This window comes from Lissotriton vulgaris, chromosome 7 (assembly GCF_964263255.1).
Source record: "Lissotriton vulgaris chromosome 7, aLisVul1.2, whole genome shotgun sequence".
Classification (NCBI taxonomy): domain Eukaryota; kingdom Metazoa; phylum Chordata; class Amphibia; order Caudata; family Salamandridae; genus Lissotriton; species Lissotriton vulgaris.
Genome location: NC_141695.1, coordinates 1,098,727,988 through 1,098,753,567, shown reverse-complemented (window position 1 = coordinate 1,098,753,567; position 25,580 = coordinate 1,098,727,988). Strand labels below are relative to the sequence as shown.

The following is a 25,580-nucleotide window of genomic DNA, read 5'->3' as shown; positions in this document are numbered from 1 at the left end:
CTCATTTTAATTATTTAATGTCTATTTCTGCACGACATGTCTTAGCACTATGGATTCACAATTCACGGGCACTTTTTCTGGGGACAGTAAGCAGTACCTGCCCACTTGGGCAATATGAAATAACTCGGGTGGGAATTCGGGTAACAATTTAAATATAAGGCATACAGAGACGTTCTTGCCCACTGGGGCGAGACCAGGACATTACCATACACGGGCCAAGAAGTGCAAAATAATAGCATTGGAGCAGCGGCATTCTCCCACTAGCGTTGTGTGGTATTCAGAGAGTATATCTAAAAGGACAACAATTGCTAAAATTTACCAATAATGTCTTTTATTAACCTACTAATGTTTTGTGTACTCTGATTGCACTGAATTAATTTTGTAATAATTCGAATTCCCGGGCCGATATGAAAGCGTGAATCAATGCTTGTGTCATTTAGTCGTAAAAACTACGGGTCTTTTTTCACTGTCTTCCCAATGGTAGTTTTGATCACATGACTGGTTGTGGTTACACTGTTTAAAATGGCGACTGCAATGAATTGAAGCTTCGGTGAACAAGCCTGCTGGTCAGGCGAAACGCATCCGAGGTCTGTTTGAAATAAAATTCTTTGGTCAGCACACAGTCTCGTCACCTGTGGTTTTACTACTTGAGAGGTGAAACACATATATATATATATATATATATATATATATATATATATATATATATATATATATATATATATACACATACAGATATAAACATCTGCATATCTATATAAATACCAATACGTATGCATCCATACATATACATACATATATATGGTATGTACATAAACGTTTAAAAAAACACTAATAAAAGCAAAGCTAAAAGCTACCTAATTACAAACAGAATTGCTTAAGCTTAACCTCATGCGCGCTAGCGGAATTCCGCTCGCACGCTGAGATTTTTTAAATCGCACTTTACGTGACGAGCTGGGCTCGTCATCAGCGTGCGAAGAGGCTACGCCATGACGAGCCCAGCTCGTCATCAGACTGGAAGGGGTTAACTAAAGCCGAGACCGTTGCATTGAAAATGCTTGTCTAATATACTACTTCCCAAATTGTGTCTCGCACAGTAGGGCTCTGGCGGCCAGACACTCTTTTAATCTCAAACCCTAAATGATGCACCTATAGCAAAATATTTCGAGCAAGGTTTGTAAACAGTGAGGTAAGAGAAAAGGAAAGAATGTCAAAACAACAAAAATACCATTGCCTGAAATGGTTTGAAACAGTAAGCTTTTGCTTCTGTTCTACGATTTTAAAATCGGCCACACCACAGTGAGTAAAGAATATGTGTACAATGCTTTAGTAGTTGTTAGAACGTGCATCATTATCACTCGGAGACTAATACTCTACTAGTATGCTTAGCGCATTAAATACAAATACTACGAATGTCATACTAGGTTTCTGCAACAACAACAAAAATTGCATGTCATTAGCCACCAGGAAATTTAAGGGGATAGAGACATGACAGCTGTACATGGCCTAAGAGAGAAATGGCTCGCGCAGTAATTTGCATTCTGGGATTAGTAGTTCAAATTTTAGCGTGGCTACACATTCCCGGAATGCAAAGTTAAAAAAAATGTTTTTGATGATTTACTAACACATAGACACGAGGAACTTTACAACTCCGAGGAGATACATTTTAGGAGCATTGCAGCAGAATTAAATGTATTTCTAGTCCATTATATTGAAAAAAATATGTAAGTTCTGAAATCTATCTCACTAAATGGACACAACTCTAACTGTAATAAATATACATGTAGCTAAAATGAGACACGCAAGCAATATAAACACTTAGTACCTAGGGTAAAGGCCAGCCCCGTGTACACCAATGCACCAAATGAATGCCTTAAGGTTTCTTCCTCATTCTCCAAAAATGTAAAATACAGCCAAGTATGACCTTTAAAAACATAAACGACCTACCCTGACTCGGAATACTGAACCTCTACATCTTACCACGCACGCACTAGAAGGTTAGTCACAACAAGCCACCCAACCCTTTAGGACCGCCCGTGCGGACGTTGCGCAATGGTCCCACCCACCTGCCTTCCATTGGACAAGGCCGCAAGTGACAGGCAGCCTCTTCCCCCGACATTCAACCTAATTAGGGCTCTTTCTCACACGTGATCCCTACCGAAGCCGTTGTCTGACCCCTGTCGTCGTGGAATGCACTTGCAGTGATAGCACTTCCTTCGTTGGAAGGGGCTTGAGGCTGAGTTTTCTGCCCTACCTTGAAGCCAAAATGAACCGGTTAAAGCAACGAAGGGCCTGCGCCACTAAAGAGCGGGCTGGGATAGGCCGGTGCTCGTCGCCCGTGCCTTTGGCACCTCTGCCCCTGAAAAGAGGCGGTCGACCTGATTTGGCGATTCAAACGGAGACCCGACCGCCAAAAAGTACAAGTCCTTATTTATTTATGTACTTAAATGTAGCCGCCGTCCGAGCAGGTAACGCGCCCGCCGTCCGAGCAGGTAACGGAATTTCGAGGGACAAGGGAAAAGTAAAGAAATAATTAATTTTCCTTCGGCATCGTCCCTCGCCCCCAGCGGGCCACCGCTGTTGCCTGCTCGGATCTCGGCTGCGTAAATGAGTATACATGTTAAAGGTGCGCGTGGTCATACACGTTCAATGTTTTTACATGGCTTTATTTGTAAGGTGGCAGTGACTTTTACTCCTTTGAGCCTCCAGATAAAGAAGTGCATATAGACATAAATTGATCCCTTCCATTAAAAACCTGTATCGGCCAGTCCCTTTAATTAAACCACCAGCAGTCCAGTATGTCTTGTTTGTCTCATATTATGATGTGTTGGAAAAACGAAAAAAATGCGTATTTTTTAAATATGCGGAAGATTTTCACCTACGTAGGTAAGATTATATCACTGCAGTAGGCGCCGGCGTTTATCGGGAGTTTTTAAATAAGAACTAAGAAAGCTTCCTAAGCCCTCCTTTCTAGACCGTAATGTCCTTAGTGAACCAAGAAAAGTCAGTTGCAAGTGCACTTCAAATGTACTTGCATGTTTCACTATACTAATTCAACTATAATCCTCTATGGGTCTCGGAATAGCGTGCTACTCGCCGTAAAAGCGCTTCAACTCCTCGTCAGGGGTAGTAAGCGCTACATAAATACAATTACAATACAATCAATGGTCGAAGTGGGTGGAAGCAAGGGAACTGTGTGCAGAGAATTAGAGGGCGGGGATTAACCCGAAAATGAGGTCAGTGGCAGGGTCGGTTTGGGAACACAATTGGGCCCGGGTGTTCCGAGATTTACTGTATCCCCGTGTGTGGCTGCACCCCCTACGTCACAGGGCAGAGAAGGGCAGAGAGCGCCCGCGGGGTCCTTGTGCCAACATTGTTCCCAGCCTCGAGCCGCCAGCAGCCCGAGGCGGTGTACGAGGCTGGAACAGTTATAAATTAATTTTAATTAATGCCATGTTAATCACCATCTATGATGGAGATTTGATTACAGCAGGAAAGGGAGAGGGGTCTGAGAAGAAGTCCGAGTGAGGCCGATCAGATGGACCGATAGCAAGGAAAGGCTAAAGAATTGAGGACACTTACTGGGGATACGCTGAGAGCTGTCCCAAATGGAATTTGTTTAACACGTACATTTAAATAAATATGTAGCAGCTTTAATGCGGGGCAGGTGGGGGGTACGGAGACGGGCTGTATACAGAGGTCGGCACAAGGACCCCGCGGGCGCTTTCTGCCCGAGACGTGAGCCATGTTCGAATAGAGCATGCGCAATGATGATGACACAGAATGATGGTGGGCGTGGTACTACGTCATCGGCCGTAATGTGCGCATGCGTACTCATGCGCAAAACAGGGGGGGCCACTGCCTCACGGGGGACAGCGGATTATGGAACACGGGCACCGAAAGCGAACATGGCCCACTTTTGTTTATAATGACCTTTCATGAAACGTTGCTTAATATCATATCGGGAGTAATTTTAGGAGAAATCTCTTATAAATTAAGCATTCTAAGCTCGCGGGGTTGGTAGCAGTGGCCAAGACTAAACGCACCATTAAACATATTATTCCGTTGCAACTCACCCGCAAGTCTCCTCATATGATCTTCAGGCCTATGCATTTGCCTGAATGTGTTACTCACCTATCGGTCCTTTAGTCTGTGCTCCCCCCCCCCCCAAATCCCTGAATATCCTGTATTATAGAAGGCCATGAGTCAGAAAACCATTTGCAACCATTGTGTCTGGAGGCTTCTGTTCACCTTCAAGGAACCATGTTTCTCACTCTTTTGATTGTCACTCTGGTACCTCTTTGCAAGCGATGTGTTTGGGGATTGCATAATACTTCGTACTTGATGTCTTTTGTATCGTGGGTAGAGACTTGATCTGAATCTGGAAAAGTTGCAGGAATTCAATCAAATGCCTTTGATTCTCTCTATTCCCCTTTCTTACTTGATGTGTGCAGCTCTCTTGTTCTCCCTATCACTTTTTGCCCCTCTAATAGTTCTTCCCTTTTCTCTCTAAGTCTACTTTTGGTGTCGCTCATTCTACCTATGTGCTTCACTCAGTCTCTCACATTTGCTCTCTCTTTTCCTTTCTTTCTCTCTGTCTACAAATCCCCTTCTCTATTGCACTCTCTCCTGTGGGCTCTTTTTTAGGTTTCGGCTACCGTCCCACTGCGTAAGCAGTGGGTGGGCGGAGCCGAAATCTTTTGTTAGTAGTATGGGGGCCTGAACACGCCCCTCTTCTCCATTGGCTGGCCTCGTAAATGCTGGCCAGCCATTGGAGGAGAGGAGCGTCACTGAGTTCAGGGCCCGCCTTGACGCGATTCGGGGGCGTTTCAGTGTCTTTTTTTAAGTCACGCCCTCTTCTCTTCCCAGTGGCTGGATTTTTACCTTCCAGCCAATGGGAAGGGGAGAGCACGCAAACACGCCCCGAATCGCGAAACGACCTGTTGCTCTGTTCCAGACTTGCCTCCCGCTGTCCGTGTCCGCCCCCCTCCCGCTGTTGAGGACTGTACAGTGAGTTATGATGTTGAATTTGGGTCTGAGCAAGTAACCAGTACACCAAGCTTATGCATAGTAATAGTGAAAATGGTTCTGGGTCCATTTTGAAAACAGTAGTAACGGTAACAAATTTCAGGCGTGCACAATGAAGTGGAGAAGGTGGGCGTGTTTTCTCGTAGTCGCCGTTCCATCAAATTGCTGTTATGTACTTTGGCTCGTGAGCTCTGTTTCCTGCCCCCCCTCCCCTCCCGCTGTCCGTTCCGCCCCGTGTGCCCGTTCCCGCCCCCCCCTCCCTTTTCACTCTCCGTTGCCTGTTTTTCTTCTTACTACTTTACTCTCTTAGTAGTAGGTGTGATTGTGTATTTACTTTTGTCACGAGTTGTTCATACACACCACCAGCTATTTACGGATAAATTTAACTTCAGACGGGAAGGAGCTCTGGGTGTACAAGTTTGCAGAGGCGCATTATCTTTATACTCAAACTATGGTTTATTTCCTCGTCCTGTGAGTGCTGGCCGTTCCCGCCGCCCCCTCCCGCTGTCCGTGAGCCCGTCCCCCCTCCCTGAGCACGTGTGCAAATGAGGAAGTCCAGGTCCAGGAGAGTGCTGGCCGTTCCCGCCCCCCCCCCCCCCGATGTCCGTGAGCCCGTCCCCCCTCCCTGAGCACGTGTGCAAATGAGGAAGTCCAGGTCCAGGCGAGTGCTGGCCGTTCCCGCCCCCCCCCCCCCCCCCCTCCCGCTGTCCGTGAGCCCGTCCCCCCCGTCCTGAGCCTGTGTGTAAATGCGTCGTAAATGCTTGTTTTTCTTATTACTACTTTACTCTCTAGTAGTAGGTGTGATTGTGTATTTACTTTTGTCACGAGTTGTTCATACACACCACCAGCTATTTCTGTATAAATTTAACTTCAGGCGGGAAGGAGCTCTGGGTGTACAAGTTTGCAGAGGCGCATTATCTTTATACTCAAACTATGGTTTATTTCCTCGTCCTGTTTTAAATAGAAAAAAAATCCACTTGTGAAAGGTGTGGATTAACCGTATACAATAAATAGTGATTGTTCATCGCAGCACGCACCTTCTCGGTGTGCTGAATTTCTTCACAGAATCGAGGTAGAACTCGTTTGTGCCACACTGGTCTCCTCGGCCTTTAGATTCACATTAAACATTCAGTTAAGATTCGCGCATTTGTCTGATAAAAAAAAAATTGTCATAAAGAATGGGATGAATTTGTTCTATGCCCCTTGACGCAGGTTGAGTCAAAAACCGAGAGACCCTCGGTCTTTGTTCAATAATTAACAGACACCTTTGTTCCATTTGTTTACAGCTCGGACTTTCATCATCCTCAAAACAGCATTCTGGGAGTTGTAGTCTAGCCACGCTGAAAGAATCAAGTGGAGTGACTGAAAGCAAGGATTTGTAAAAACACATGGCTTAAGTGGGTTTGGTTTAATGATATAGATTTTCCTTGTATCACTGAAGACTAGCGAGTAGTTTTGAGTAGATTTTAGTTCCAGGGTTTTGCGCTGCCGAAAAATGTATAATGTACACCTCGAGTACTTTATTTGGGCATCAGCAGAAAATGTGAAGAAGTCTCTGGTGATTCTGAATATTTAAGGTCCGTGGCTTAAAACTTATGTATTCCATGTGCATTTTTTTTGCTATCCTTAATAGTTAATAATCTGCTGAACGTAGAGCAGTCTTTGATTCAGCCCCTTGCTCCTGACTGAATATTTTTTCTGGCCATATGCCACTTCACTGCTTCTGATTATTTGCATTTCCCCTCTATTGTGTTTGTCCTGCCCAAGGAGTATTTTAATGGGATGGCATGTACTTTCCCACTAATGATGTCAGTGACAGACTAATGATGTCAGAGCTTGCATTGCAGACCAGGTCCTACTTTCTCACCGACTCTCTGAACGGCACACACAGCTGCTTCTGCCAGACTAATTTAAAAAAGATTTGGTTTATTATTCCAAGATGGCTGCCTGCAAGTGTGCATGCATGGCAGCAGGCATCCCTGAAAAGTGTTTCTATAAATATAACTAAATTGACAGCTGCTGCAGATGGGCCTGCATTAAGGATTGCCATCTTGGTAAAAAAAAGCATTGGCAAAACCGGTAGATATCACTGGCGAGGTGTATTGCTTTTCACAGTACTTATGTTACGAGTACCATCATAAATACATAACAAAAAACGCCCGAATTTACAGTGAAAAAATAAGCTGAACTCAGTAAGTTAATCACACTGGGTCCAATGTCTGTGGCAGCATGTCTATTTTTGTTCAGCTCGCTTTTTACTTGCCTCTGATAAATTGCTTTTGTGGATTTGTTTATCTGCGTGAGGTGTATTTTTTTCTTTCACGGGTTATTTCCGAAGGATCGGTGCACTTCTTTGCAGCATGGCATGTGTTTGAGATAATTAAATTTGTGTCGCTATCACTAGTACACTAGTATGCAAATGCAGTGTAATAAGAAGGAGGTCACAGGTGAGTGAGAGGTCCATTGCCCCCCCCCACAATGGAGTCAATACTCCACGGAGTCCTACTGGGTTACGTTACTTTGCTTAGGGCTCTTGCACTATTATTATGCCTCTGGATGGCTGTATGTGTGTGAATATGCATGGCTATGTATCCAGCAAGGAGACTAATCATGCTGGGAGCTCAGGCAGTATATAGGGTATTTCTCTGAATGCATGTGTGTGTGTCGTGCAGGATGAATGTGTGGCTGTTGTGGGTATGTTTGCGCCTGAAGAATGTGTGCAATAAACTCCAGAATACACCGGCACGGAAGGTTACACACCAGGAGGACACAGGGGAAATGCTGGAATCCAGACCACGGAGTAAACGCTAGAATCCATAATCCGGAACATACACCAGAGCGATATATATATATATACACACACACCTGAACAGAGAGGTGCAGACTCCGGAAGAAACTAAGCACTGAGTTTTTTTTATTTAGTGCATTTTTATATAGCGCGGACATTACCCAAAGGTGTCAGAGCGCTGTACTATAGGACCAGTTACTTTACATGAGAAACGGGTCACTTAATAGAACGTTTCAAAAAATAAACAGGAGACTAAAAACGGTAGGGTACTCGCAGTGTCTGGGGGGGCTCGCAGTGTCTGGGGGGGCTCTGTGTGTGTGTGGGTGGCTCTGTGTGGGTGTGTGTGTGGGGGGGCTCTGTGTGTGTGGCATTTGCGAGAGATTAAGCTATTGACATTGTAAATGACAATGCCATTTATTTATCTGTTTTCAAAACCAACACATAAATACAATTTTTGTCATTTACAATGCCAATAGCTCTAACTTTTGCAAAGGCGAAACCGTTGCATTGTAAATGCTTGTTTTTTATTGTTATTTGTATATCTCCCAGGCCGTTATCCCACCTGTCATTTTGCATCTCTCCATTAAGTTCTATTTAATGTCTCTGTCTTGCAAACCTTCCCTTTCCCCCTATCTTGCTCTCTCCTGTCAGCCTCTTTCACATCTCTCTGCCCCGTGAATTTCTTTGTACTATACTTGATTTTATAATCTTATATGTCCTCTTTATTGTTTCGCAGCAGGCAGTATCAGAAAGTCCTCATGTGCCTTGAGGCAGTGTTTAAACCAAAGGCGAATCCACAGGTGGAATTTCTTTTACCATTCCATCCCTTTGATTAAGGAAATTCCACTGGTGGATTGTAGTCTACAATTAGCATTATCTCCTAGAATGCCAGCAGCCTCTAAAATATGCACTAGACTGAGGTAGAGAAGTAGGATAGTGCATGTGAGGTACTAGTAAACATCCTTCTTTTTTTTCTTCTCAGAGACCAGGAAATGTTTGACCCCCTCGTCTGCTTTTCTCTCCTCTCCATCATTTCCTTCGCCATTAACTTTTTTTTGTAGTTTTATATAGTGTACACTCTACCAAAAAGAAGTGTTTACATGTACACATTAGTTTTTTAAGGCACTGGCTTAGTGATATGCCGATAATCACAAAATGTTGAGCCAACGCCAAGACTCAAACCTGGTTCTAAAGTTCCAAAGTCGAAAGCTCCGGTCATTACACCACATCCTCTATCACCACTTTCCTGCCTTTCTCTTCTCCACTTTCTCTCTATCTTTACCAATTTCTGCACTTCACTCCACTGCCTCTCACAACTTCTTCCCCTAATCTCTCCCCCCTCACTCAACCATCTCTACCACTCTTATCCTCTTTTCTCTACCTTTCCTTTATTCGTCACTTGATTTCGTTTTCCCCTTCAAATATTTTTGTCATTCTTCTCCACTCTGCTGTCTCACATCTCCTTTTGTCTCTCTCCACATTGCTCACCTTGCTCAGTCCATTTTGTTACTGTCCCGCCATGTCTGTTCTCCCTTACCTTTGTCATTTGGCCCAAAATGAACGTTTTTCACACATTTATTTTCTGTTGTCAAATAGTTTTTTCTTTTTGCTCATTTTGGTTGCTTGCATTATTTTTTATTTTCGTGCGGTGGTGAACCGGAGTCCCTCCCAGATAACAAGGTAGCTAAGTGCTACATTCGAAAAGGAAAATAGAACCTTTTTAGAATTTTTTTTTTTTTTTTTGGTGACAGATGGCTGTCACACTTCATCTTTCACCCTGCACAGTCCCTTTTCTCGTCACCCCAGGTAAAATTAAAGCTGGTTGTGACGCTCAAAAAGATCCCAATCACTCCCAGTGGCCTCACTGTGTCTCTGAGAGACTCAGAATGGGAGGGGACCCATCACATGCTGTGCCTGCTCAGTTTCGCACATTGTACTACTGTACCAGAGGACAATGAGCCAGCCATTCTTGGCACTTGATTATAACAAGCTCGGATCTTCTCTCCAAGGCTACAGCAGCCTTTAAGCTACAGCACAGGAAAATTACATTGTATCTAAGGCTGAAAAGCGGCCCACCAGCTACCTTTTCCTCAGGCCCCTCGGGCAATGCCAGATTGCCCACCCTGCCAATCTGACACTGGTCAGTGGGGCGGAGTTAGGTGTGGCCAAAGAGAGAGATAGATCCCAGTTTTTAGCATTTCTTTGGCATTTCACTGACCAGTTACTTCTTATTATGTTATTTAATTCAACCAATGGACAGTCATGTTTATTTAAGGTTTAATATTAGTTATTGGCATTAAAATATATTCACAAAGTGGGATACGTTTCCAGTCACTGAATGTCCCAAATGTGCTTAAAAGTGGAATCTCAGCAATTTGTGTCCGTGCCATGCAGTTTCTGTCATTAGCACTTCTCCTCCCTTTTTCCACAAGAGCAGTTCAAACATGAATGGAAAAATATCCTAGTTTGCAAATGTTTTGATATGTTGTTATACTCAGAGTTTACAGAGTTGGTGCTTCTGAGATTTTGAAAAATGTCTTAAACTATGACACCAGTTTGTTCTTGCTGCTATCAATTAAATTGTGCACCTTTATGCTGGGTTGAATTACCCTTCTTACCTGTTTTTGATACTCATAATCCGTTATGCCATTTTAGGTTGTGATGGCTGCAAGTATGAATATTTAGAGAAGAAAAATCCGGATCCAGAGGCAGGCATCAATTGGCTCCATGCACTGATGTCTCCCCCCCCACCCCTTGACCACCCTGAATCCGGTCCAGCTCCAGTTGTGCCTTGCAACCTTTGCTGACGCTCCCAGCTCTGCTAATGCCCCCAATCCAGCAGCGCCAGCCCGATTATGATTCCCGACACAGAGCTGGTACCACGCCGACCGATCCCGGCAGAACCTTCAGGTCCAGGGCCATTTCCTGATCCTTATTCTGAAGGGCTAGGAGTGCAAAAAGATTGGAAGGGATCGCTGGACCCTTTAGAAGACCAGCCTTATCATGACATGGACTGGTGTGAAGAGTTGAGTGAGGTCAGTGGACTGGACACTTCTCCAGAAACTGGCATACTTGCTCCTCCTACTGTGGCTACAGAGGAGAGAGCTTGATTTGCTATGGCAGTGCGAAGGGTGACGTAGGTCCTGTACCTTTTGCTCCCTTCGGTGGTGGTCAAGGCTAATAACTTGACTGAGGTCTTGCAGCCAGGTGTCCTCTCTTCCGAACCCGTGCTATCTTTCAATGAGGCCCTTACAGATGTCCTACTATGTACCGGGTCCAAACCCAGTACAGGGGCTCCTGTGAATAGGATAATCACCCATTGCCCTGTCCCGGACGACCCAAGCTTCTTCCCCACCCACCCTAAACCAGAGAGCTTGGTGGTCCAAGCCTCTACCTCCCATAGCGTGTTCACTTCTGTACCCCCAGGCAGGGAATCCAAGAGGCTGGAAAGTTGGGGTAAGAAACTTTTTCTTTCATCAGTCTTTCGGTCGGTGAACATAGCATGCTTATTGGGCTGTTATTCCTACTTCCTGTGGGAAACTGGTGCACAAGTGCTGCCACAGGTCCTGGAGGAGGCCTGGGCAATCCTCTCCCAAGCAGTATCAGACGGGAGAGATACAGATAAGTTTGCCATCCATTGCGGTCTCGATACAACCAACTCGCTGGGCAGAGCGATTTCATTGACGATGGCTGTTCAACGCCACGCATGGTTGAGAACATCTGGCTTTGTGGGGGATGTCTAGGCCTCTCAACGACATTCCCTTTGATGGCTCCCGTCTCCTCGGAGACAAGGCACACATGGCTACGGCCAAGTCCTTGGACCTCTGTGACCTCTCGTCCTAAGTCTGCCTTTCACCCCTTTCGAGGCTATGGAAGGGACTTTGAGTGGAGCCAGCCCAATCCCAGACCGGGTAGGGCCAGCAACCTCCCCACGGCCAATGGTGCCACTCGTTCCGACCCCTTGGATCAGGCAGTCAGGGGTTGAGTCAGTCCACCACCTCCCCTGCAGCCTCACCCTCCAAATCCTCCTTATCTTGCCCTTCATGGGCATACAGTTGGTGGCAGGATCCACCATCACCTTCACCACTGACTCAGTGTCACTTTGGACAGGTGTAGTCTCTATATAGTCCGAAGGAGCTACTCCATCCTCTTCAAGACTACCCCTCTATCTTACATCTGACAGCGGATCATCTCATTTTACTTCAAGAGGAAGTAATGGCTCTCTTGGCTAAGGGAACCCTATAGAGGGTTCCTGCGCCAGAAGTAGGCTGTGGTTGCTATTCCCGCTACTTTCTAGTCCTGTCCTATCCTAGATCTATGAGCCTTCAACTCCTTCCTCAAAAAGGAACATTCTCACATTGGCTCAGGTCTTGTCTGCCCTGGACCCAGTAGACTGGATGGTAGCGTTGGGCTTGCAGGATGCCTATTTCCATATTCCCGTCCTGCCTGCCTATTAGTGCTATCTGCGGTTTATGGTAGGCCATGAGCATTATTAGTTCATCATGCTCCCCTTTAGTTTTACCAGCGCCCCTTGGGTGTTCACCAAGGTGATGGCGGTGGTTGCAGCTCATCTGCACAGACCAAGGATGTCAGCCTCTCCCCCTATCTCGAGGACCGGCTGTTGTAGGCGGGCTTGCCCAGGCTGTCGTCTCCCACCTCCAGACTACGACAGACCTGCATTCGCTGGGGTTCACTGTCAACATGGCGGTTCTCCATCAGAAACTGTCAACACTACGCCTTCTTGCGTGGAGATTGAGCGGTTGCTGTTGACAGCATTCAGCCTTACTCCCGAAGTCGGTAATATTATTTTGGGAGCCAGGCGTCCCTCTACCAAGTCGGGGTTATGCCTGCTGATGGAACACATTTGTATTTTATTGTACAGAAAAGTTGATTGACCCACTTTCAGCTTTCCTATCTAAAATTTTACTTTTTGTTCTAACCCTTAGCAGGGCTCTGCTTTTGGCACTCTCAAAGGGTCCCTTTAAGCCCTGCCTGCCTTTCTGCAGCTGCCAAACCAACCCTCTTTGTTTAAATCTCCCATTGTTTAAATCTCCCATTGTTTAAATCTCCCATTGTTTATAGATTTCTCAAAGGGTTGTACATATGTCTCCTTTCATCATGCCTAAGTGGGCCCTTAATTTGTTTTTCACCTTTCTAATGTTCGCTCCATTTGAACCTCTGCACAATTGCCCCCTCCGGCTGCTTACTCAAAACAGCCTTTTTTAGTAGCAATCAGATCTGCCAGGAGGGTGAGCGAATTGTAGGCTCTGTCATCCAAGCCTCCTCACCTGACCATCTTCCCAGATAAGTTGGTGATTCACACTAGGGTCTCTTTCTTACCAAAAGTGGTAACATCTTTCCACTGGGGCAATCTGTCACCTTGCCACTTTCTCGGCTCCGCCGCATCCCTCTAAAAAAGAAGAGTGACCCCACTGCCTGGAGCCAAAAAGAGTGTTGTTGTCATACCTTGACCACACTAAAGAGTTCCTGTGGGACCAACAACTCTTTGTGGGGTACTTGGGAGCTAAGAAAGGTCATGCGGTGCAGAAGAGGACCCCCTCAAGATGGGTTGTCCTCTGCATCAAGATTTGCTACACCATGGCAAAAAAGCAGTCTCCTAAAGACTTAAGAGCTCATTCTACCAGAGTGAAAGCTGCTACAGTGGCTTTGCAAAGTGGATTTCCAGTCTAGCACAATCTTCCGGATCCAGTCTGACGCCTGGGAAATACAAAGGTAGGGAATCTGCTGCTAGACCATGTCTCTACCAGATAAGGTAGTTGAAGTGACTGAAGACGTTCTGGCAAGACGGCCAACATTCTAAATAGCCTCCAGCAGAGGATTCTAAGGAAGATGCTAAGGGGAGAACAGAGGAGGGGGAAAGGGGAAGTGGTAGAGACCATGTAAGATACAACACATCTCCCTCCCTAATGGAGAGAAAGTGGAAAGTAAGGGCAGAGAGAGGAGAAAAGGATGAGAAAGAGAGGGAGAGAGAGGAGTCAAAAGAACAGGAAGTACACAGAGGAAAGAAAACCCAGGTAACAAAACAGGAACAGTAGCCTAGGTCATTACAAAATCTTTCTGCCACCTGGTAGGGAACGCTGTCCCGCAAACCCTTTTTTCAGGACCCGAACCCCACTTGGACCGAAACCGATCCTCCCCCTTTTCAGTGGGAATCCAATTCAGGGGGCATTCCGTAAGTCTATCCATGCTCCACATTTTACAGTTCTCCAGAACTACTGCATTGTTTTTGACAAGTTCTATCTTCTCTGGCTCATAGAATTTGTCCCCTTTGCTGCTTGCCACCTGGGGCTTCCTTACCAGAACCCACTGCCCGGTTCTTTAGGCCTTGCTTCTGGCATCCCACTTTTTGTCGTAAGCATCTTTATATACCTTTTGCTGAATCCAACGGACGTATATCAGGAACTACATCATGCGCCCCGAGTTGCTGTGACCAGAAACAAGCAGATCCCCACATTACAAGCGGACACTGTCTGAAGTTAGACTGCCCCCGGTTATTATCTCTGTCCAGTATTATTTCCGGCACGAACGTCCCTAACCAGTTTCTTCTAATTAACTTGAGTGGTACTTATGATCCGTTTAATTGGGTATTTGACTGACACAATACCAGACATTTAGGATTTGAACTTTCCGGAGATCTATGATATATATCGGAGTTTTACCACGTTACTGTATACAACAGACGTGTATCAGGAGCTACATCATGCGTCCTGCGTCGCTGTGACCAGGAACAAGCAGATCCCCACATTACATGCGGACACTATCTGAAGTTAGACGGTTCCCGTTATCGCTTTCCAGTTTTATTACCGGCGCGAACGTCCCTGACCAGTTTCTTCTAATTAACTTGAGTGGTATTTATGATCCGTTTAATTGGGTATTTGACTGACACAAAACCAGACCTTTAGGATTTTAACTTGCTGGAGATCTGTGATATATATCAGTTTTACCACGCTTATTTATGCTGATATATCTGACACCTTTTGGTGGACATTCTCCTGCCTTTACACATTATCAACTTTGACCTTCTTTAAAGTTCTAACTGGACCACCAAGTTTTGAGCATCAATAGACTGACAGTGAGGCAATAGTCGGCTATTCTATCATAATGTTGGAGCGTTCCACATCCATTATAAGGTTCTGCTTGAACTATTTTCATGGTTTCCTGATGAAGGCTGAAAGCCGAAACGTGCGTAGGAATATACCAGAATTTACAGCCATGTCATCACTGAATGTTGTTCTTACATTGTAAAGGTGTTATTTGATTTAATGAACTCAGAAAATTACTCTTGAACTTTAAAAACTGTGAAAATATAAAATTGAAGCACAGTAACAACATTTATAAAATTTATATTGGGCAACAAAATTTGAAGTGTAATTGCTAGATAATTTCTTTATTTATAATAAAAAGAAAACATTCAAATTAAAAAATAAAAAGAATTAGTTGTTGTCCATTGTGGATTAAATAGGCTGCATTTATACTGCAGTTGATTATGTTGTATCGTGCTACTTGTTTAGGTCCAGAATTACTATTTTTATCTTTCTAAATGAACTTTTTTACACCTACCTTTTGTTGTTCCACCACCCTTTCTCTGATTTCCTAAGGGTCAAAAGTGATAGTCTTGTTCTTGACCAACCAACTGGCAGAGAGCTTAGATCCCACCTTTCTCCCCTTCAACATTTCAAATGGAGACAATCCTGTAGTGGCATTGGGGGTAGTGTGGTAAGACCATAACTTGTCTCTCATGGTGCTCTCAATGGGTTTCCCTGAGGCCAGCGCCAACGGAATGGACTCTTTAAACATTCTGTTAGCCCATTCAACTTTGCCTTGGGGCAATACAAAGGCATGCACACATGTGCGATGGAAAGATCTCTTAGAAAGTCTCTTATTTCTTCCGACACAAATTGTACAACATTGTCGGTGATGAGTGTTGGTGATTCCCTCCCTGGAGAATACCTCTGTTAGGAAATCAGTGAGAGTCTTAGTATTGATGATACTGACTAATTTGTGTGATATCCAGTGTGAGAAATAGTCTGAGTACTTTGTATGGGAACCCATGGCCCGTAAAGTTCCTGCAATGTCAAACTCCAATTTAGTCCACCCAACAGTAGGTACTTCTACTGGAATGAGGGGGGAATGTCTGGTACATTTGGTTTTGTCACTAAGACTGCATGCCTGACAGTCTCTGACCTTTTCTTCCATGCGTTGATCCATTAGGGGAAATCAGTAATCGGATCGGAGTTTAGCTTTACAGATGCTCCTCCCCAAATGCCCCTCATGGGTCAAATCTAAAATCTGGTCCCTAAGGCCTTCAGGAGGGACAATTTTGCCTGACTTCAATACCAAATCCTTTTCCAAGGATAATTCATCCCTAACATTCTAGAAGCACCGTAGTTCCTTTGGAAGATCCTTGCATCTGTGTGGCCAACCATTGATAATAAATCTTTTGACAGCCTTGAGCTCACAATCTTGATCAGAACAGGATTCCCACTGTATCAATGCAGGTACTCTAACTTCCAAAATTGTATCCTTTAAAAGCTCACAACCCTCCTCCTTGGCCACAGGAGCCCTAGGCAAGTAATCTGCCGCACTCTTCTTGCATCCAGGCTCATATGTTGTTCTGAAATTGAAGGTTTAGAGCCCCAGCACCCACTTGGCTATGCGTGGCCTTTTCTATTTCTTTTTTTGAAAACTGGCACAGTAAGGGTTTATGATCTCTCCTAAGCTCAATTGGTAAGCCCCAAAAGTAAAATTTAAAGTGGGTGATGGCCCAGTAACAAGTCAGTGCCTCCTTCTCTACTGAGGAGTAATTGGCTTCCGGACCAGAAAGTGTCCTGGAGGTGAACGCTACAATTCTCCCTTGATTGTCTATTCTTTGTGACAAGGTGGCTCCTATTCCTTTGTTACTGTCATCAGTGGTATGAAATGTATCCCTTTTCCTCACTGAAATCACCAATAGGAATCAAACTCTTTATCGCCTCAAACGCAGCATCGTGCTCCCTCTCCCGTTCAAACTCTGCCCCTTTCTTGAGTAATTACCTGAGTGGTTGAGCGAGGACTGAGAAATTCTTTATGAATTTTGACATATATTCAGCCAATCCCAGGAAAGATGTAATCTCCACTTTGGATGTGGGTTTAGGGGCTCTATGTTCTGCTTCCACCAAATCTGCGTGGGTTTTATTCCCTCCTCTGAAATAGTGTGGCCTAAGTCCACTGAAGTTATACCCAGCTTACACTTGCTTTCCTTGGTGGTAAAACCGGTTTCCTTTAGTTTGCTCAAAACCTTTCTAAGATTGTAATTGTGTTCACTTTCACTGGACCATATATCAGTATATCATCTTGAAAGCACAAAGTATTTTGCACACTCTTTCAATATGTGCTGCATTATTCTTTGGAATGCTCCCTTTCCGCGTTGAGCCTTCATCCTGCTTCAGCGCCGGGACACTGTCTAGTAGCTGTGTGCTCTACAAATCAACTTTCAACATAACAATGCAGCAGCAGCAGCTGATGCCAGTCCAAATGGCATTCGCAAAAATTTAAAGTTTCCATATGAGGTGGTGAATGCAGTCAACATTTGTGAGTCCAGATGTAGATTGACCTGGTGGTACGCCGATGATAAGTCCAAAACACTGAAGTACTTGGCGCCCTGTATAGTACTTAACATCTCATGTATCCTGGGTAAGGATTGCCTGTCCAACCAGATGATGCCATTAAGGCCCCTTAAGTCTACACATAGACAAATGTTTTTCCATTGTCCTTGGTGGTAAAGACTATGGGTGCCAACCACTCTGAGCCCCCAATTTCTTTTATCACCCCTTATTGTACTAGTTTGTGCAACTCAGCTTTTAAAGGTTCTCTCACGAGGAGGGGAATTGATCTGGTTCTATGGAACCCAGGGACAATTCCTTCTTTGAGGGTACTCTTGAGCACATCATTTGTTTTAACTCCCCAACTGCTCAGTAAACACCTCTAGAACTCCTTGGAGATGTTGCTGCCTACCTCCGGTGGCTCAACTAGTAGCACTTGGTCAATGTTGTTGGGATCGAGAGTAATGCCAAGCTCCTTCTGGTGTTTCCACCCCAACAAACTGGAAACTTTCTTTGTAATCTTTACCTTCTTTACTGTGTGCCTACCCTTGAAGCTTATTCTCATTTTTACCATATCCACTGAAGGAATGGGTTCTCTGTTGTACCCACCAGGATGGGTGTCAGCAGCCTCCACTACAAGATTGTGTGCTGTAGATTTTCTCAAACAGTTTCTCTTCTATAAGTGTATACGGTGAGCATGAGTCCGTGAACACTCGGATATTTACACCCTCAAGAGTTATCCCACAAGTGGGGTATTGTACAGGTTCTTCCACATCTATTTACTTTATTTGAAACACAAAGTCTTTGTTCTCCTCACATTTGGAGTCTGGACTATTTAAGAAGTGTACTCTTTCACTTGCAGTTTTGCACAACATGGCGAAGTGGCCCTTTTTATTACATATCCTGCATACCACATTTATCGCTGGACACCTGAAATTATTCACCAGATGATTAAGGTTAGCACACCTGTAGCAGCGAACATTCTCCTGCTTGTGGTGAACCTCTTTTTTGCTTTCACTGATCTTGCACACAGCGTCTTCACTAACAAGGGTTTCCACCTCCTTTCTTTTTGTCCCCCACTGTCACCTTTTTCATCTCCCTGATGCATAATGCGGTATGTTCTATGCCTTTGGCTATGCTAATGGCTTCTGTTAAATCAGGGTTCCTGGTAAGCAGTTCCTCCAGGTACTCTTTGATCATTAGTGCATCTGACAACCTTGTCCCTTATAAGGGAATCTGTCAGGTTGCCAAATTCACAGGTTGCTGACATTCCCCTTTAAACAGCTACTTACGCTGATACGCTCTTATCTTTCCCTTGGGCCCTTTGGAAGAACTTATGCCTCTCTAAGACTGCAACGATTTTTATCTCTGGAGTGTTTGTCCAATATTCTTTATGTATATTCATATACATCTCCCTCTCACACTTCGTCAACATCTCTTCCTGTTTTATCCTCGTACACCCTCCTTCCTTGAATACCCAAGTTGTGCAGTAAAATGTTGCTTCCTTTCTGATGGGGAAATTCACTCCCCTAATAGATGTGAGATAGGATTTAAAAATCCCTAGCCACCTACGCCAAGGTATGTCTGGTTCACCTGATTCATTAACCCTTTCGATGCTGATGACGAGCTCAGCTCATCATCACCCACGGGTGTCGTGTGCTGATGACGAGCTGAGCTCGTCATGAAAGCAGCAAAATGGTAATTCCCAGCACTGGGGAAAAATCCCAGCAGCAGCCATGTGGTTAAGGAAAGTCGGGGCTGGCTCATGCTTGCTGCTGCCATGGTGGGTACAATGCTTATCCGTAGATTAGCAAAAACTAAAAAACAAGAACCAAAAGCAACTAATCACTACTGTTTCGAAGTGAATGTTAGCCCACAAACAAAAGCACATAAATACCCAAAAATAAATTGTAAAGACTTTAAGAGACTGAAGTTAACTGCTATGTACCACGTTGTGAATCAGAAGAAATACAGAGAGCAAAAACAAAGTCCTCTTCCTATGACTTCAATCAAAGGAGTCACTTCCTGGAGATATTCTTTTTCGGAACCACTAGAGGCACCACAAAGAGGAGCTGATGCGGCTGGAAATCCACAAGGGATGCACCGTTATGGGATCCTGAGTAGAAGAACGAAGGCACACAAGCTGATCACACCATGAAGCACATGTCGTTGCACCTGTGGGGTAACTACATGGCAGGTGTGGGCTGGACGAGAGGAGTTCCTGCTGAGCCTGTGGAGCACAGTCGGAAATCCGATGAGGTCAAAAACAGAAGAAGGCCAACAACGGTGCAGTCCATAAAGAAAGTACGCAGCGGGTAGGCTGCCTCAGCAGTCTCTGAGAGGATTCCCTCGGAGCAAAAAAAAACTGGCTGGGGTAATTGGCAGGCGGTTGAGCGTGGGTGCCGGGGCGCGCAGGCAGCTAAGCGGACTGGAGGCCAATTTCACCCCACTGAAGTAGGAAGGCAACCACAGAGGTAGCACTTGCGAAGCACCTCAGAAGGGAATGAGTGGAACGCTAGTCCAAGTGGGCTCAGTGGGAAGGGTGCAGTAGTCTGAGCCTGCCCTGACAGGAACAATGCCAGGGGGTGCACAAGAATGATGCGCAGAGGGTGACAAGGACCGGAACAGTGACCACACAGTACTTAAGGACGAGGCAGGAGGATCAAAGGTGGAAGAGAAGAGGACACCCTCCAAAAATGCGATCAAGGTGAGGAGTAAGCAGCAGAAAGATGCCAGGAGCTGCCCGGGGGATAAATGCTGACACACTGGACGCAGGAGCTCCGGAGCAGTGGGGATACGGAACTGACTCTCCACAGCCTCACTTGAAACACCGAAAATGGCTACTGTCCAGTGCTTGGAACCAAACAAACATGCAAGTAGTTCCACAAGAACAGCTCCTGGGACTGGCAAGATGTACTTCAACAGGGTGGAGGCGCAACGCTGTCCCTGTCGCAGCATCCCATCCTTGTCGCCAAAATGAAGTGACTGAAGACGCCAGAAGGTAGGGTAAACTCCTTTATTGCAGGTAGATAGTGAACACTTCCAATTGACAGTCTGACAGGACAGCCTTCATTCTAAATAGCCTCCAGCAGATGATTCTAATGAAAAGGCTAAGGGGAGGGGGGGCGCTAGAGGGCGCACTGCAGAATGGCCGCACTGCCGTGAGGCTCCTGCCGCCCGGAGCTTTTATCCGTCTATTGATCCTACTGACCATCACTGATCCCTGATCTGACCCCGGATTCCTGCTGGGGTACTTGTTGGCCACACTTGGTCCAACTCCTGTGCTGATCGGTGCCTGCAGACGGAAGTTACGAGGACACGAAGTTTTCCCCGACTGGCGCTCTGGAAGTCGGGTGCTCCATGGCCCGGCGACCTTTCCTACTCTAGTCCGAGGCTTCGCACGTGGGGTGAAGGCCCAGGTCCCCCTCCCCCTCCGGATCTGGTTGATAGCTGGGCGCGCTGCTGAGCACTCCCCTGGAATGAGCCTTGTTTGCGATCTCCGTTGTGGACTATTTCGGAGCTGTGGTGTCACAGATACGCTGGAGCCTGTCGTGGAGGCGCGAAGGTGTCGCGCCCTTGGCCTGAGGTGAACGGCGGCCATTACTCCGGCGGGAGTGGCGGGGTGTTCGTGCCTGCTCGTGCCCCCGCCTGTGGAGCTTTGACACGCGCTGGGCAGCTGCCTGTGAAGTGACCTTTATTGATTTGTGTGCTGCCCCGAGCTGGTAGCGGCTCAGCATGGGGAAACCGGACAATAAGCAGCCCAAACTATCTTTTGACTCGGTGGTGGCCAGGAGGGGCACGCGCCTAGCACAGGAGGCTGGGAGCTCGCGTTCTCCCCCCCCCTCCCGTTGCCGATGCGGGGCTACAGCCACACGCTCCGGACTTTCAGCAGATGATGCAGGAGATGCGGCAAGGATTTGCCACTATTGTGGACAAAGTGGACAAACTGTCGTCACGCATGGATGCGGTGGTGCAGAAACTAGATGTGCATGAGGAGCGCCTGACAACGGCGGAACAACGCATCTCCGATCATGACGACACTGCTGCCACCCATACGACCCAGTTGGCGAGAATCGACAATATCCTGCGGGTGATCGCCGCTAAGAATGAGGAGTTGGAGGCGAGGAGTCGGCGCAACAACGTACGCATAGTAGGTGTGGCGGAGACGACAAATGTTGGGAAAATGGAGACTTATGTTGAGAGGCTCCTTGTTGGTGCCATTGGTGCGGAGGCCTTCTCTGGCAGTTCATTGTCGAGAGGGCGCACCGTTCCCTTGGGCCGAAACCGGCCACTGGATCTGTGCCGCGGCCTATAATTGCACGGCTCCTGAACTACCGCGACCGGGACGCAGCCCTCCGTGCGGCCCGCACTAGTCGCACCCTTTCCTTTGATGGGGTTAACTTCACCGTGTATCCTGACTTTACGCCGATGGTGCAGGATCAGCGACGTAAATTCCTAGGGGTAAAGAAGAAACTTCGTGATCTTCAAGTGGACTACGCTTTGCTTTATCCTGCTAAGCTGAGGGTGACCCATCAGGCAAAGCAGCATTTTTTCACAAACCCGCAGCATGCAGAAGACTTTGTAAAACGCCTCAAGAGGGAACGATCTGCAGCGGACCGGCAGGGTGAGCGGGACCCTGGAGGCGACCGGTCGGCAGGTGAAGAGGAGGACGCTTGAATGTGGTGATTACTCTTCGGCGAGACTGTGATGGCGCTCGCTCTGCGCGCCCATTTGTTTGACTGCTCCTGGGGCTTTGGTACTCATTGCTTTGTACTGTGGGGGGATGAATATGATGGGTTGCCGAGTTGTTCTTGGATGTGGCTACTGGGGGGTCAGTAAGGGTATGATGGTAGGCGATTTTCTTGTGCTCCGGGCACCCACCCACGCACCGCGCCTGGGCCGTGTGAGAGCCCGCTGGCTCGGAGAATGGCGTGGTGTGTGGGAGTGGTGCTGTGCACCACTGGTGGGTACCCCACTGGGTATTCCCCACTATTACTTGGTGTTTTCGTTCTAGTCCTTTGTTGGTTGACTGGATGGATGTTTGGAGGGGGTGGGGGGTGGGTTTCTGGGGTTCCTGATAGTTGGGGATTCATCAGGTGGGTGGGGGGGGGGGAAGACTACGTTGACTACGCGTGTTCGACCTGGTCCTTGGGAATGTGGTGCTATTTGCTCCTGCTGTGCGCTTGCACTGATTTTGGCACGTGGCCGCTGCATTGGTTGGTCCACTGGCGTACTAGATCCTAACGGCTCTGCGAGGTTTTCATTGTGCCTGAGTGTCATGGCCGCTGTTGCAGTGTGCTGTCTGCACGAGAGCGTGCTACGCAGGACACGCACATGTGTGTTGTGGACCGGTTGGGATATGTGGGTCGCACATTGCACTTTATACTTCTTGCGTGCCTGTTGCACGGATGGTGTTGTTTGGGGCGGGGAGGGGGGGCCCTGGTTGTTTGGTTTGGAGATGGATGGGATGTCTGTGAAGTGTGTATGTTGGAGCGGTTGTGGTGTGTGCGGGTGGCTTGGAGCTGTCTTGTACTGGGAATTTGGGACAGTGCCTCCTATCACTGGGTCCTATGGTACTCTGAGTATGGCTGATGGCGAATGACACTGTAGACAAGATATCGATATTGTCCTGGAATGTACGTGGTCTCAATGATGCCAGAAAATGTCGAAGTGTATTACAGTATTTGGACAGGCATGCGATACATGTGGCTCTCCTGCAGGAGACGCACCTGCGGCGAGTGCCCGCTCCTAGGTTTGGTGGGCGGTGGGCTGCGGTTAGGGTATTTGCATCGTATTCTTCATATGCACGTGGGACTGTTATTCTTGTTAAGAAATCGCTCGCCTTTCAGGAATTGGGGTCTATGGCGGATCCTGATGGGCGCTATGTGCTGCTGTGGGGGCGGCTTGGGCAGATCACTGTGCTCTTTGTCAACTGCTATGCACCTAACATTGATACGCCAGCTTTCTTCCTTACCCTGTGGGGCCACGTGCTTGCTGTGGAGGCCTCCCATATTGTATGGGGGGGGGGATTTCAACTTTGCTATTCAGGCTATGATAGATAGGTCGGAAGGTTGCCCTCAGTACAATGTGCAAGCTAGGGATGTTTTGCGGGGTATTGTGGAAGAGGCTGGGTTAATCGATAGCTGGAGGTATGCTCATCCGACTACTAGAGAGGGCATGCATTACACCGCACACGCACGCACATGGGCGAGGCTGGACTATGTCTTCCTATCCAGAGGGCTGGTAGCCGGTCTGCGAGAGGCGCTGCATCTGGCTAGGACATACTCTGATCACTGCCCGGTTAAGGTTGTGCTCTCTGTGCCCGGGCTGCATAGGCCGCGCCCACCATGGAGACTTTTTCCAACTGCCCTGCTGGACCCTGAGTTTAAGGCGGAGCTGGGCGAGGAGGTAGAGGCTTTCTTTCCGAGGAACAAAGGGTCTGTTGATAGTGTGGAGGTGATATGGGAGGCCTTTAAGGTTACGATCCGGGGTGTCACTATATCCAAGAGTTGTGGAATACTGAAATTGTTAGTTCAGACTCTCTAGGGCCTAGAGGGTGATCTACGACAATTGGAGCTTAGATTGCAGGCTGGTTCTGATCCCGACCTCTTGGGCCAATTTCGGACCAAGCTCTTGGATTACGAGGAAGAGGCTGCCAGGGAGGCTAAACATAGGGGGAAGTATTGGACGGCGAGGAGATACTGTGAGGGGGAGAGACCTGGGAAGGTGCTTGCCTCGCTTACTAGGCATCAAAGGTACAGTTAGGACGTGCTGGAACTGGTGTTGCCGGATGGCACTCACTGTAGGGACACTGCGGAGATACAGCGGACATTTATTCACCACTACACCCAATTATACTCAACACAGCAGTCAGGGGAGGCACGTTATGGCGGATTCCTGGATGATTTGGCGCTTTGTTGGCTGTCGGACGATCATAGGGCGTTCTTGGGTAGACCCCTTGAGGTGGAGGAGATCAGGGAGGCCATCATGTCCCTCAATAACGGGAAAGCCACTGGGTTGGACGGCCTTCCTGCTGAATTCTATAAATGCTACGTGGATATTATGGCTCCTGTTCTCCGTGAGGTGTTTGAGGAGTCCCTTGAGGAGGGGCGGCTGCCGTGCTCTATGAGAGAGGTCGCTATTACCTCGTTACTCAAACCGGGTAAGGATCCCCTGGATGTGGGTTCCTATAGGCCCCTTTCATTGCTTAATTGTGATGTCCAGATACTCGCGAAAGTGTTGGCGGTCAGGCTGTCTGAGCTCATGCCCGTTATTGTTTTGCCTGACCAATCTGGGTTTGTACCTGGTCGCGCGACTTCCCACAATCTTCGGACTTTGTTTTCCCTCATCCCGACTATTGCTCCTGAGATCCCGGTAGCGGCCGTGTTTCTAGACGCCACTAAGGCGTTTGATTCCGTGGAGTGGGGTTACCTTATTGATGTTCTGTGCCGGATATGATTTCCTCGGATCTTTATATCCTGGGTCAAACTGTTGTATACCGACCCGGTGGCGAGGGTGGTGGTGAATGGTGTACTTTCCCCTCCGTTTCCTCTTACTAGGGGGACCAGACAGGGATGCCCCCTTTCGCCCCTCCTATTTGCCATTGCCATTGAGCCCCTAGCCTGCCGGATTCGCCAGCGGCACCAACAGAGCGCGTTCAATTGTTTTCAACGCCAAGTCGGCATCTCTTTATACGCTGACGTTGTCACGCTTTATGTGAAAGATCCACAGGCGAATCTTAATGCACTGTTGCGGGAGCTGGTTGCTTTTGGGGGTGTTTCCGGGATACATATCAACTGGCAGAAGTCCCAACTCTTCCCGCTCACTGTGGCCGTTCATCGATTTCCTCTTGATTTCCCTTTGGAATGGTGCGATTCGGAACTGCGGTACCTCGGTATTGTTGTCTCGTTGGACAGGGAGGAGACTGTTCGGCTTAACTACGGCGTGGCTATTACTAAGCTGGCGGATGACGTCACGAGGTGGATGTCGTTACCTCTGTCCATGGCTGGTCGGGCGTCCCTTATCAAAATGGTGGTTCTGCCCCGGTTTCTGTATCTATTTCAAAACATTCCGTATCACCCAGGGGCTTACTTTTTTCGTCGACTCCGATCGGAGCTCATCCGGTTGTTCTGGGGGGGGGGCAAACAGCCGCGTGTAGCGTG

The 25,580-nt window shown here is 47.1% G+C and overlaps 1 protein-coding gene across 1 annotated transcript in view; it reads left to right on the top strand.

The window, feature by feature from the left end:
• Positions 1-2,162: 2,162 nt before the first annotated feature.
• Positions 2,163-25,580, top strand: part of MEIKIN (meiotic kinetochore factor) — a 976,054-nt gene continuing 952,636 nt past the window's right edge. The window contains exon 1 of the mRNA XM_086928855.1: positions 2,163-2,417. Coding sequence (XP_086784981.1) covers positions 2,267-2,417 — 151 coding nt within the window. The 5' untranslated portion in view covers positions 2,163-2,266. The remainder of the gene's footprint in view (positions 2,418-25,580) is intronic.